Source organism: Hemiscyllium ocellatum, chromosome 10, assembly GCF_020745735.1.
Source record: "Hemiscyllium ocellatum isolate sHemOce1 chromosome 10, sHemOce1.pat.X.cur, whole genome shotgun sequence".
Lineage (NCBI taxonomy): Eukaryota > Metazoa > Chordata > Chondrichthyes > Orectolobiformes > Hemiscylliidae > Hemiscyllium > Hemiscyllium ocellatum.
Window position 1 is genome coordinate 11,439,633 of NC_083410.1, and position 15,102 is coordinate 11,454,734.

A 15,102-nucleotide genomic window follows, 5' to 3' on the forward strand; every position below is an offset into this window, starting at 1 on the left:
GCTGATTGGTCCATCCCGACGTCGCTGTGTCCGTCACGGAGGCGAAGTGGGTGGTGCCGGCCCGGCCCTCCACCATTCCGAGCGCTTATTGGTAGCCCCTACAGCCCGTCAAACCGTCGCCCGGGGGAGTGGGCGAAGAGGCGCGTGCAATCCCCACTCCGGGTTCCTATTGGTCCGTTCCGCTGCCTGGCAAACCATCGCCCTGGGGAAGTGGGCGGGACGGCTTGTGAGCTCGAGCGAATGGAGCTGTGGTCGCCATTAAACGTGGGGCTGAGGAGATTTTAACGCCCAGGTGGGATCGAGAGGAAGAAATCGGGCGATCTTTTACGAAAGCTTCCTATATCTTCAAATGGTAGCTCCCCCAAGAAGATAGTGTTGATTTTCAATCATCGGACCAGGAGTTGTCGGGTGTTTCACCTATCCCCGCCCCCCCCTTCTCTCTCTCTCTCTCTCTTCATCCGGTCTCTGGGCCCTGAGTGTTTCTTTCGCCCCCCCTGTTTCGAGGGGAGAAGGAGGGGGGTGGGATGTCGGAAGGCGAAAAGACGGCCGTGGTGGCCGCAGCGGCGGACAAGGCGGCCGAGGCCATGAACGCCGCCGCCGAGGTGGACGACGAAGAGGAGGATGAGAGCGAGGACGAGAGCGAGATCCTGGAGGAAAGTCCGTGTGGCCGCTGGCAGAAGCGACGGGAGGAGGTGAGCTCCTTTAATGATGGGGATGGATATGGTGAGGTGGGGGGTGGGGGGGGTTGATGAGGGTGAAGCAACCCCTTCTGAATGGATGATTCGTCCCTCCGCTAACTCGCCTTTAACTGAAGCATTTCAAACCCAAGTTTCTCCTTTTTCTAAAAAAAACAAATGCGATAAAGCTTGTCCAGGAACTTGTGCCTTTTGTACCAGACTTTTTACCTTGCAAACTGAAGGATGTGGTTGCCCCAGTGGGTTTGCAGAGTAGATTCACTAACGTGATGTCTGGCCTCTGCTGGAATTATTCATAGGAAAAGCAGTAGGCCATTCAGTCCCTCTGGTTTGTTCTGTCATTCGTGGCAGTGCTCCATGCACCTGCTTTTGGCCTTCATACCTTTTGCTGAACAAGGGAAAAAAAAACTAGCTGAGTTTTATTACTAACAACTGATCTAGCATCAATTGTTATTTGTAGTAGCATGTACCAAACCTCTGCCACCCTTCCTGGTTAGGACTGCTTCCTGAAATCATTCCTGAATGGGTAAAAACAATGACTGCAGATGCTGGAAACCAGATTCTGGATTAGAGGTACTGGAAGAGCACAGCAGTTCAGGCAGCATCCAAGGAGCAGTAAAATCGATGTTTCGGGCAAAAGCCTTTCATCAGGAATACAGGCAGAGTGCCTGAAGGGTGGAGGGATTTATCTCTCATTTATCCCTCCACCCTTCAGGCACTCTGCCTGTATTCCTGATGAAAGGCTTTTGCCGGAAACATTGATTTTACTGCTCCTCGGATGCTGCCTGAATTGCTGTGCTTTTCCAGCACCTTGAATCCAGGATTACTCCTGAATGGTCTGACTCTGATATTTATACCTTGCTCCTTAGTTCAAGAATCGCCAACCAGTATTTCTTTGACCACCTAGGCTGTTTGTGTTATTATCTTTGAGATCACCCCTCAACCATCTAAATTCTAGAAAAACTTGGCTAACTTTGATATTCTCTCCTCATAGCTGAACCCTAAGTACAAGTATCATTCTTGTAAACCTACATTGTACTCCTCCCAAGGACAATAAACTGTTCCTAAGAGTTGGTGTCCCCAGATCTGCTGAGGGTAGTGGAGTCTAACCAGAGGTTTGTATAGCTGCAAAATAAATGTTGCATCCTCCTGCTCCAGTCTTCTCAATATAAAGGCTGGCATGCCAATAGCTGCTTTGATCATTTTCACCTGTTCATGGCATTTTCAAAACTTAAACACCTGAACTGCAAGCCTCTTTGGCATGTTTAATTTCATGCCACATAGCAAGTACCCTTGCCTTTTTGCTTGACAAAAATGGATAAACTTGCATTTATTTACATTGAAATCTGCCTGCCGCTGTTCACCTTGTCTCTCAATATTTAGCTGTGGAGATAGACTGGACTAGATTAGGTTTGGATTGTATTCCTTACAGCAGTTAATCTTTTAAAATTATTTCACAATGAGGATGTCACTGGCACTTATTGCTCGTCCCTAATTCCCCAGAGGGCAGTTAAGAGTAAGCCACATTGCTGAGAGTCTGGAGTCACATATCGGCTAGACCAGGTAAGGATGGCAGATTTCCTTCCCTAAAGGACGTTAGTGAATGACATGGGTTTTCTGACAATTGATAATGGATTCATAGGTTAACACTCCAGCAATAAAATCGCTAGGCTGTTGCCTTCCCCTTTTGAGGAAATCTCATTGAGGTTTATGAGGTTCTGAGGAGCATGGATAGGATATGTAGAAAGAATCTTTTTACTCTTAGAGGGCTTAGGAGCCAGTGAGCTAAAATTATAGGGGACAAAGAAATACAAGTGCTTGGGAGAATGTGAAAACAATGTACAGAGTGGAATGATCAACTATAATTATATTGAATAGTGGAGCAAGCTCACAGAGCCAAATGGCCTATTCCAGCTCTTATTCTGTGTTTTAGGGGATTTGAGATATTTCTTTTTGTGCAGACAATGGTGGGTGTCAGGAATTTAGTTCTTAGGAGGGTGGTAGAAATGGGAAACAACCAGACATTAAGGGGTATTAAACTGGATGACTAGTGGGCGAAGCAGAATGATGCCAACAGCACATCTTCAATTTTTGCACCAGCTGAGGCCACCATGAAGGTGCCGGCTTTACAACCTTGTCTATCACTTGAGGCTTGGTGACCCTCATGGTAAACTCACCACTAGTTGTCTCTATAATGGAATAGCAGCCCTATGGTCCTCTGGGAATGTAATGACTTTATCTCTTTAGCTGAGCACTTGAAACACCACAGCATACAAGGCTATGGGCTAAGTGCTAGAAAATCAGGTTAGAATAGATAAATTCTTGAATACCAGCATGGACCCAATGGACAGAAAGGTCTTTTTCTATATTCTGACTATACAACTTGAAGTAGAACAAACTGATGATTTAAAACAGGCAACTCCGTATCGCTGGTTTATATCTGAACTGTGAAAGGTCTTAATTAGATAACTTGCAAAATAGCAGAAATTAGTTGTAATGTTTCTGCTAACTTGCGCTTTTTTTTGTAATCTATTTTAATTATATTACCGGTGAAACAGCATTTTTCTAATATATCTTTTACACTGCTAGAGATTGGATTCTGGTGTCATTTTTTTTCACAGGTGCAGCTGTTTTCAAGACATGCTTTCTTAACATCTGCCATTTCCATATATAGTCTTCAAAAGCTTGGAATATAGGCGACAGATATTCTATTTATTCCATCAAGTATGTAATATCAGTTTGGAATGGTGGGGAGTTTATTGGGCTTGAAATTTGTTGACAGCAGATACCAGAGATAGACACGGATATTTTACAATGGTGATTAAAACCTGTTTTTTTGAGTGCAGTTGTGGAAAATTTAGTTTTCTGAATGCTAAAGGAAATCAGTTGGTCGATTTGTTTAAAAGGTGATTTTATCATTCCATTTCAAAGATATCAACATTTTACAGAAATGATCTTGTGTGTGGTTCCAGTTTTGGAAATCCCATGCAACAAAAAGGAATTGACCCATTTATGATCATGATTTCCTTCCTCTGTAAAGGGTTCCTGACTTCTTTGCATATGACTTTAAATTCAACCGCAGCCTGTTAGCAACCACTTCCTTGCTGAGTCAGGGTTATGTAAGTAGTGTTTGAGTTTCTGAACCTGGAGGATCATCTTCAGAAAAAGCAACAACACTTTGCTGTAACTATTATTCATGCCTTGTCACCACCAGACTTGACTATTCCAGTGTTTTCCTGCTGGTTTCTCTCTCATGATTCGCGTTAGCTTCTATTTTTTCAGTTTTGAATTCCTGCCCGTTGTTATTTGTTTGTGGCATCATCCCTTTCTAACTGTTGCTGCTTCCAGTTCCCCTACTCCAGTTTTTTTTTTAAGTTATTCCAGAGTTAAAGATCCTAGATAAGTGATGACATAGTTGATAATGATAGGGTGAAGGAAGAGGGATGGGGAGAGCTGATCTGTGTACTGGAGGCCACAGTTCAAGTAACATCAAGTTCTTGTATTAGGAGAGGTTACATGAGGGAGTGCACCATGAAGGGATATGTATAGCAGCAAAAATAGAAGAAATTGGTGCTGCAAGAATGTGGGTCACTCAAACATCAATCACGTTCCATCAAAAGGTCAGAGTGGTGATGTGCAGTCATTCACAAACTATGTTCAGCACCATTTGTGTCTTCTCAGACACTGAAGCAATCCATGTTCAGATGCAACAAGATCTGGACACTATCTAGCCTTGGGTTGAGAAATGGCAACTAACATTCACTCCACATGAATGCTGAGCAATGATCATCTCCAATAAGAGACCATCTTATCTAGACTCCTTGATATTCACTGAATTCCCCACCATCAACATTCTTGGAGTTACCATTGACCAAAAACTCAACTGAATTTGTCACATAAACATAGTGGTTACAAGAACAAGTCAGAGGCTAGATATACTCTGGAGAGTAACTCGCCTCCTAACACCCCAAAGTCTGTCTACCATCTACAAGGCAGAAGTATGATGGAATATTCCCCACTGGCCTGGATAAATGCAGCTCCAATAACATTCAGGAAGCTTGACACCACTTGGGCTGAAGCAGCCAGCTTGACTGACACCACGTCATTAAACATGGGCTCCATTCATCCCCTTATGTTCACATCCAAATCGTTATATAAATGATGAAAAGTAGTGGACCCAACACCAATCCTTGTGGCGCTCCACTATGACTAGTGGTTCCTTTCCCCAAGGGTTATCAAATTCTAATGATATCTTATCACCCCTTTTCAACAACAAAAAGGACACTCAACCGCTTTGGTCTTGGAAACTCCCCCACTTTCCATAAATGAGTATATTTATTACCTCTCAATGTGCACCTTTTCATAGTTGAACCTCACCAATTAGTTTCCTACCTTTTTAAGTAGAATGAATCCAAATCACAACAGTTGTTGTGTCCCTTTGTATGGCCTTTGACATGTCACTACACCTACAATTTTGGTGTCATCAGCCAACTTAGTGGACAGCGAAGAGGGTTACCTCCGATTACAACGGGATCTTGACCAGCTGGGCCAATGAGCTGAGAAGTGGCAGATGGAGCTTAATTTAGATAAATGTGTGGTGCTGCATTTTTGGAAAGCAAATCTTAGCAGGACTTGTACATGTAATGGTAAGGTCCTAGGTAGTGTTGCTGAACAGAGACCTTGCAGTGCAGGTTCATAGCTCCTTGAAAGTGGAGTCGCAGGTAGATAGGATAGTGAGAAAGGCATTTAGTATGCTTTCCTTTATTGGTCAGAGTTTTGAGTACAGGAGTTGGGAGGTCATGTTGCAGATTTACAGGATATTGGTTAGGCCACTGTTGGAATTTTACATGGAATTCTGATCTCCTTGCTATCGGAAGGATGTTGTGAAACTTGAAAGGGTTCAGAAAAGATTTACAAGGATGTTGCCATGGTTGGAGGATTTGAGGTATAGGGAGAGGCTGAACACTTTGGGGCTATTTTTCCTGGAGCATCGGGAGACTGAGGGTGACCTTATAGAGGTGTATAAAACCATGAAGGGCATAGATAGGATAAATAGGCAAAGTCTTTTCCCTGGGGTGGAGGAGTCCAGAACTAGAGGGCATAGGTTTAGGGTGAGAGGGGAAAGATATAACAGAGGCCTAAGGAGCAACTTTTTCATGCAGAGGGTGGTATGTATATGGAATGAGCTGCCGAGGAAGTGGTGGAGGCTGGTACAACTGCAACATTTAAAAGGCATCTGAATGGGTGCATAAATAGGATGGGTTTGGAGGGATATGAGCCATGTGCTGCCAGGTGGGATTGGGGTGGGATATCTGGTGGGTGTGGACAAGTTAGACTGAAGGATCTGTTTCTGTACTGTACATCTTGATGACTCTATTAGGGCCAAGGAGCAAAATTAGGTGGCCACCAGTTTAGTGGGAACTCTGCCAAGGGAACAGAAAGTTGACATGATGAACAGGATAAGCTCAGTTGGCATGAGATTTTCAATGTATCCATACAATATCTTGAAGTATCATTTCACTTGAATGTGATTACATACTGAAAGGAAAGTATGATGTGCAAATCAATGTTTCATTTCCTTTCCCTTTTTTTGCTTTGCAACATAATGCTTACAGTGAAATGAAGGCAAAAAACAGCATTAACTGAATTAGCTAGGGAGAAGTCACAGTCTGTTTTCCTTCCGACTGTTTATGATAGGGCAAAGATTTGTTTGTTATGCACACCACTATTTTCCAGCTTTTTCTGCAGAGTTGGGTGATTGCAGGATCTGTTTGAATATCAAGTGGATGAATAATGTGATCTTCCTGCACTTGACTAATGTGGTCGTACTTAGTGACCCCATGTGTGAATTCTGTAAACTTGGATAAGATAGCAGTGGATGCCATGCAATTTGGATATGTAATTTAACTTTTCAAAGCAAGATCAGTGATTTTTTTTTTTGTCTCTACTTATAAAGTATTGGTTTAGAGAGTTTATTTCTCTAGCTTGTAAGCAACATGCAGCCAGTACTTTGTCACCTTTTAATGCTGGACAGATTTAATAAATGCAGTAATACTGCACTAATAAGTGCAGTAGCACTAGGGAGCTTGTATTTGGAATGAAATTGGAAATCCGAGTAAATTGGTTTGTTCGTTGGTGCAATACAAAGCTTCCTTGTGAAAGTTTCACTTACGGTGAAATTTTGTTACTTACATTGCACACAAAGGAGTAGTTAATCGCTGACTTGAACAAGAATGAAGAGTTATGGGGTTTTAAATTGAAGGTACTTCCCCATTTTCTCTTTTAGTGACAGCTTTTAGAGAGGTACATCTAACTAGATAACTCTTCAGGTGAGGTCACTCTGTTGATCTTTCAGACTGCAAGATCCTGGAATTATTTCATTTGTTCAGCAAGTGTGGTTAGGAAATGCACGGAAACCATCAGTTTATCATCTTTTTTTAGATAGGGCTGGAGAAAGTACTGTGCTCCAGTGCATTTTATTTAGCTTAAATGTGACTCATTCATAGGCTGTACAACAGTATGATTTTCATGTTTGGTTCAAGCCTAAGCATGTAACCCAAAATTTGCATTTAAATGCTTCAAACTGGACAATAGCAGCCACTCATCTAAGACTTTGCAGACATTAGAAAAGGAAATCTGAAAATTTCATTTGAAAAGTGGCTGGATATCAAAACTGAGAAGACAGAAAATTGATTACCATGGGAATTTATGAACAAAGGGAAAATATTAGGATGATTCTCAAGGACACTTACTCAAGATGTAGAAAATTTTAATCACTGAAATATTGTATCTGTTGGGTAGCAAAAATGTGTTGGGAGTGAGTTAAGAGAACTGCAAACTGATGCAGATTTCACTGTTTGTTAGATAATCTCTAGGCTACAAAATTCGAGGTGCCAGTTTATTCATCTTTTTCATTCCTGACTCCTGATGACCAAACTGCATGAACAGCCTATTCATATTTTGTTCTTGTGTATGGATGCTGAGTGTAAATGTGCAATTTTTGTTTTTGGGATGGAGGTGTAATGTTACAGGCAAACCTGATTGTGTTCTTCCTCAACCTCTGTGTGCACTTTCTAATGTTTGTTATCCATTAGATTAAGAACCAGGACAAATTATGTATTTTTTTTTAGCTGAGGGACCAGGAACAACTGTGTGCATTGCCACTCTAATGAAGATCACAAAATGGCAAGTTCACCACAAGGCTAATAAGCATATCTGTTCTCTACAGCTTTGTGCTACAGTACCATTGATAGAAGGGATCTGAGCTGCTAAGGCAAAAATAATGCATTCATGATCTAATTTGCACTGTTGTAATGTACTGAGCCCCCAATTTCATCTCTGAATTCATTGTTATGCAATCCTTTTGGCTTATATGCAATGACCAATTTGAAACTTTGATTTGGTGATTCGATATTTAAAAAAGTAAAGACATTAATTGTATGTTTGCCTGCCTGTGCAATCTCTCTGTGAGAGGAATGTAAACATATTCAGTTGGTGTTAGGTTTTGGCAAAATACTGCTTTGCACCAGTGGAGCTGTGTTTTTCTTTGCTTCAACTTCATTTGACTGATTTGCAGAGAAAATAAACAACCCCTTAAAAATTGAACCAGACTTTTTCTAATACTGCCAGGATGATGAGACCATTTCAATGTAATCTTGATGAACTGACGTTTGAGTTATAAAACTAAAAGGTGAATATTTGAATGACTGAAACAGGGCTAAGATGTATGTTTGCTTGCTGGCTGAGCTGGAAGATTCATTTTCAACACCATACTAGGTAACATGAGTGAGCCTCTGGACGAAGCACTGCTGATGGTTCCTGCTTTCTATTTATATGTTTGGGTTTCTTTGGGTTGGTGGTGTCATTTCCTGTGGTGATGTCATTTCCTGTTCTTTATCTCCAGGGGGTGGTAGATGTGTCTGACTCGATGTGTTTGTTGATAAAGTTCTGGTTGGAATGCCATGTTTCTAGGAATTCTCGTGTGTGTCTGTTTGACCTGTCCTAGGATGGATGTATTGTCCCAGTCGAAGTGGTGTCTTTCCTCATCTGTATGTAAGGATACTGGTGTGCGAAGCTAGCCACAAAATCACATGACCCTCTCTCACTGGTATCCTTACATACAGATGAGGAAGGACACCACTTCGACTGGGACAATACATCCATCCTAGGACAGGTCAAACAGAGACACGCACGAGAATTCCTAGAAGCATAGCATTCCAAATGGAACACTTTTGACAAACACGTTGACTTGGACCCCATTTACCACCCCCTGAGAAAAAGAACAGGAAATGACATCACCAACCCAAAGAAACCCACACATAGAAAGCAGGAATCATCAGTAGTGCTTCGTCCGGAGGCTCACTGAAGATGTTACCTAGTGTGGTGACGAAATGCCTGAAAATGAATCCTCCAGCTCAGCGAGCAAACTTGCATCCAGAACCTCAACCTGAGCAACAAATCTTAACTTGCTGATGGAACTAAGAATTGCACTCCTGGAGATCATTTTCTTTAAAAAAAAAACAAATTGCTGGACAAACTCAGCATGTCTGGAAGCATACGTAGAGAGAAAAAGTTTTAATGTTTTGAATCCAATGTTCTGAAGAAGGATCACTGGATACAACATTAACTCTATTTTCCACAGATGCTACCAGACCACCTGAGTTCCCCTTGTAATTTGTGTGTTTGTTTGATTTGGCCAGTCTCTCGGTTTCAGGAAATGCACTTTGGAGGCCGAAATATTATGTGCAGATAAATTCAGTTGTTTTGAGTAGTTACTATGTGTCTGTGACTCTAAGACTTGATTATAGCATGGACTTCAAGTTCTCTCTTGCAAATGTGAGGAACAGATTCAAAATGAAATTGTATGCATACAGGCCAAAGCTCTGCATTCCTTTTAGGAATTTGGTATGGTAATAAAATACTTTTAATTCACCTGGCTGAATTCAGTTTTGCCCAGGCAAAATATATTGTGGTCAATTTTGTCGAATTATTTCTTGCATTCATCTTGATGGATTAAATCCTGCTAATTGGATAAGGATTGTATTGTTATTGTAACATTACCAATTTACCACTCTTGATTTGTTTCAATTAGGTGTTGTTTTGTATGAGACTATATGTTGATATTTGATGTGCAAAAGGATAACTGCTCATCACCATCCTAAGTTTGTTTCATTTGTTGCAATGTTTCATGAATTTGGTTGGCAGAAAGTCATTTCTTTCACTTAGTTTAGAAGCAACTATTTTTCCTCAAAGTGCTTACATTCTTCTCAGTGTAGATTGATAACGTTGGTAATTACTATATCACAAAATGATCCAGCATAGTATTGTCTCACCATATTTACAATCTGGAATGGAGGTTAACTTGTTCATAAGTCACTGAAATCTAGCATGCAGGTGTGGCATGCAGTTAAGATAGGGATGCAATCAAAACTGGTTCAGTGGAGAGCGCAGGTAGGGAGTAGTACGGGCATGCCTAAAATTGAGGTGTCAACCTAGTGAACCTACTGAGCAGTACTACTTAGATGCAGCATAATGAGCAAGACAAAGACGGGACTAAATTTATCCCACAACCAATGGATCAGATCTAACCTCTGCAGTCCTGCCACATCCAGTTATGAATGGCGGTGGACAATTAAACAATAGGATAGTGAAGAAAATGTTTGGTATACTTTCCTTTTATTGGTCAGAGTATTGAGTACAGGAGTTGGGAGGTCATGTTGTGGCTGTACAGGACATTGGTTATGTGTTGCTGGTTAAAGCACAGCAGATTAGGCAGCATCCAAGGAATAGGAAATTCGACGTTTCGGGCATAAGCCCTTCATCAGGAATGAGGAGAGGGTGCCAGGCAGGCTAAGATAAAAGGTAGGGAGGAGGGACTTGGGGGAGGGGCGATGGAGATGTGATAGGTGGAAGGAGGTCAAGGTGAGGGTGATAGGCCTGAGTGGGGTGGGGGCGGAGAGGTTAGGAAGAAGATTGCAGGTTAGGAGGGCGGTGCTGAGTTGAGGGAACCGACTGAGACAAGGTGGGGGGAGGGGAAATGAGGAAACTGGAGAAATCTGAGTTCATCCCTTGTGGTTGGAGGGTTCCTAGGCGGAAGATGAGGCGTTCTTCCTCCAACCGTCGTGTTGTTATGTTTTGTCGGTGAAGGAGTCCAAGGACCTGCATGTCCTCGGTGGAGTGGGAGGGAGAGTTAAAGTGTTGAGCCACGGGGTGGTTGGGTTGGTTGGTCCGGGCATCCCGGAGGTGTTCTCTGAAGCATTCCGCAAGTAAGTGGCCCGTCTCCCCAATGTAGAGGAGGCCACATCGGGTGCAGCGGATGCAATAGATGATGTGTGTGGAGGTACAGGTGAACTTGTGGCGGATATGGAAGGATCCCTTGGGGCCTTGGAGGGAAGTGAGGGAGGAGGTGTGGGCGCACGTTTTACGTTTCCTGCGGTTGCAGGGGAAGGTGCCGGGAGTGGCGGTTGCGTTGGTGGGTGTGGACCTGACGAGGGAGTCACGAAGGGAGTGGTCTTTGCGGAACGCTGATAGGGGAGGGAAATATATCCCTGGTGGTGGGGTCCATTTGGAGGTGGCGGAAATGACGACGGATGATACGCTGTATACGGAGGTTGGTGGGGTGGTAGGTGAGAACCAGTGGGGTTCTGTCTTGGTGGCGGTTGGAGGAGCAGGGCTCAAGGGCGGAGGAGCGGGAAGTGGAGGAGATGCGGTGGAGGGCATAGTCGATCACGTTTGGGGGGAATCTGCGGTCCTTGAAGAAGGAGGCCATCCTGTGCGGTGTTTGAACTGGTCCTCCTGGGAGCAGATGCGGCAGAGATGACCACCGCATCTCCTCCACTTATAAAATTAAAAAAGATATAAAATTACCTCAGGGGCAACCTTTTCTCACAGAGGGTGGTACAGGTTTGGAATGAGCTGCCAGAGGAAGTGGTGGAGGCTGGTACAACTGCAACATTTAAAAGGCATTTGGATAGGTATATGAATAGGAAGGGTTTGGAGGGATATGGGCCAGGTGCTGGCAAGTGGGACTAGATTGGGTTGGGATATCTGGTTGGCATGGACGGGTTGAACTGAAGGGTCTGTTTCCATGCTGTATATCTCTGACTCTAAAAAGAAAAGAAAAATATATTCAAATAGGGGATTTGGATCTCCTCAGTTCAGGGGACTCAGACTTGTACAGTGTGCAAGTAAATAAAGGATGACTTGTTGATTGGGTATTGGCATCCTTTCAGTTATTTCAGTTGTGTATTCTTTTATATTTCTGTGAAACACTTTGAGCTTATGCTTTATAAATAAAAAATGTAATAAATGTGTTCTTTACCTTTTGTTAAGATTTACATGTACAAAGTATAGTGTTTTTGTCCACAGAATCAGTGTTGCTGCCTAGGCCAGTACTTATTGTCCATTCTTAATTACCCTGGAGGTGGTGGTGAGTTGCCGCCTTGAGCCACTGCAGTCTTGTGGGTGTAGGGTCAGCCACAGTCCTCTTAACGATGAAAGTCCATGATATGGAACACATAGTGAAGAACAATTTAGAAAGAACTTTTGGTAGTAGTTGCCACCCCAGGCCCTCTAGGTGATTGACGTCACAAATTTGGAAGATTGTGTCATAGGAACTTTGAGAATTATTATGGTGCATCTGGTATCTGCTGCAGAGTGCTGTCACGAGCCTCTGATCTTCTGTTTTGCCACCGTATTCATATGGCTGTTCAAGATAAGGTTAGAGACAAAGCTTCAGATGCTGGAATTGAAAGTAAACAAGCTGGAGGCTGGAAGAACACAGCAAAGTCGGGCAACATCAGGAGGTGAAGAAGTTGACGTTTCTGGTATAACCTGACTTCAGGGATGGGGGAAGCTGTAGATAAAGAGGGGTTGAAAGAATTATGGGTGGAGACAGGGACACATAGTGAGGTAGTGACAGGTCAGTACAAGTGGTGGGTATGCCCTGGCTGGTTAATGAAAGCATTGAATCTGGTTGGTAGCTAGAAAAGAGGAGATGGAGCTGGAAAGGGAGTTGGGAGGATGATTGGGAAGGTTATTTGAAATTGGAGAACTCAGTGTTGAATTCTCAAGGGTGTAGGCTGCCCAGGTGGAAGGGGAGGTATTGTTCCTCCAATTTGCGATCTGATTCACTGTGGTAGTGGAGAAGACCAAGGATGGATTCATGATTTGGAGATGCTGGGATTGGACTGGGGTGTACAAAGTTTAAAAAAAAAATCACACAACACCGGGTTATAGTCCAACAGATTTAATTGGAAGCACACTAGCTTTCGGAGCATCGCTCCTTCATCACATAGTAGTCTACCTGATGAAGGAGAGACTGTCTGAAAGCTAGTGTGCTTCCAATTAGATCTGTTGGATTATAACCTGGTGTTGTGTGATTATTTTTTTTAAGGATGGATGTGTCTGAGAGGGAGTGGCAAGGGGAATTGAAAAAGTTGACTGGGAGGTCAGCCTGACCCTAAGGTCTGGGCTGTGATGATTGGCAAAATGTTCCCTATGTTTATGTTTAGTCTCTCTGATGTAGAGAAGACCACATGTGGAGTACTGCATACACTAAACTAGTCTGGGTGAGAGGTAGGTGAACCTCTGTTTTCACTTGGAAGGACTGTTTAGAGGTGGTGTGCCGGCAGGTCTTGCATCTTTTACAGCTGCAGGGGAAAATTTTGGTTGTCTGTGTCTCTCTGTCTGGCCCAAATACTTGAAAATACATGATTGTGAAATCTGCTAGTGTCCAGTGTGCAACATGAGTATTGAGACATACTGTGCTTTGCATGAGAAAATAAGCTTGCATGTAGTTTTTGCTGTGTGAGTAGACAGACAGACATGCAGTGCAGAAGCTAGAATGTTTTTGTCTGAAGATGAAGGGGAAAAGCTATAATTATATAATTCTGCTTTCAGGAGTTGTTTGTGTACGTTCTATGGAAACAAAAATTGAATCACAACAACTTCTGTTTTGAAAACTTCATTATGGTACAAGTTTTTCAAATTTGTTGTAAGATCAGTATTTCATGAGCATTTCTCCATGTTTCCACAGTGCAATGCTGTTTATTTCTGTAAGATGTTGATCAGATTAACTCATCCACCCGATGTGGCCTCCTCTATATTGGTGCACCCGATGTGGCCTCCTCTATATTGGTGCACCCGATGTGGCCTCCTCTATATTGGTGCACCCGATGTGGCCTCCTCTATATTGGTGATCTATTGCATCCGCTGCACCCGATGTGGCCTCCTCTATATTGGTGAGACAGGCCGCTTACTTGCGGAACGCTTCAGAGAACACCTCTGGGCCGCCCGAACCAACCAACCCAATCACCCCGTGGCTCAACACTTTAACTCCCCCTCCCACTCCACCGAGGACGTGCAGGTCCTTGGACTCCTCCACCGGCAGAACACAACTACACGACGGCTGGAGGAGGAGCGCCTCATCTTCCGCCTGGGAACCCTCCAACCACAAGGTATGAATTCAGATTTCTCCAGCTTCCTCATTTCCCCTCCCCCCACCTTGTCTCAGTCGGTTCCCTTAACTCAGCACCGCCCTCCTAACCTGCAATCCTCTTCCTGACCTCTCCGCCCCCACCCCACTCCGGCCTATCACCCTCACCTTGACCTCCTTCCACCTATCCCACCTCCATCGCCCCTCCCCCTAGTCCCTCCTCCCTACCTTTTTATCTCAGCCGGCTTGGCTCTCTCTCTCTTATTCCTGATGAAGGGCTTATGCTCGAAACGTCAAATTCTCTATTCCTGAGATGCTGCCTAACCTGCTGTGCTTTGACCAGCAACACATTTGCAGCAGATTAACTCATCACTGTGTGGATTTCCAGGGCGTGGTAAATGGGTCATTAGGTTAGAATGAAGTAATGCTACTAAGTGATCTCTACATATGACCTGAAGTGGGATGATTTTATTCTAGTGCTTAATTGTTGTGAGCTGTGCACATCATTTGTTTGGTATTTCCTTCTGAAGGCAGCTGATAATAGAGGATGTGCACATACGATTAATAGATAGCTGGCATCTGTGAACCAAAATTTGAATATCAGAAGTGGGGGGAAATAACTTTTTAAGGAGAACATTTCCTCTATTTCTAAAATTTCATCTTAACTGCTTGAACAAAAATTTCAATGTGACCCATGTCTTGCAACCCTGTCACGAGTTAAGAAAAGGCCGAATTGTTGGAAATCAGGCGCATCGGAAATACACACATGCATGATTCAGATAGGCTACTTTGTCTAAATTTGTTAAATAAACTACAGGTAACTGTAGGGTTAGCCAAGACACACATCTGGGTTGGTTAGGGGAATAAATGCAGAATATGGATAAGTTAATCTTAATAAAAGGCACATTTTTCATATTTTGGAATAAAGTAATGAAATCTTGCAAGGGTGGAAAGTTAGTGAGTGCTTGGTTT

At 43.2% G+C, this 15,102-nt stretch overlaps 1 protein-coding gene across 1 annotated transcript in view; it reads left to right on the forward strand.

The window, feature by feature from the left end:
* The first annotated feature begins 213 nt into the window (after positions 1-213).
* Positions 214-15,102, forward strand: part of nrbp1 (nuclear receptor binding protein 1) — a 110,069-nt gene continuing 95,180 nt past the window's right edge. The window contains exon 1 of the mRNA XM_060831249.1: positions 214-692. Within this exon, the coding sequence (XP_060687232.1) occupies positions 525-692 (168 nt within the window). The 5' untranslated portion in view covers positions 214-524. The remainder of the gene's footprint in view (positions 693-15,102) is intronic.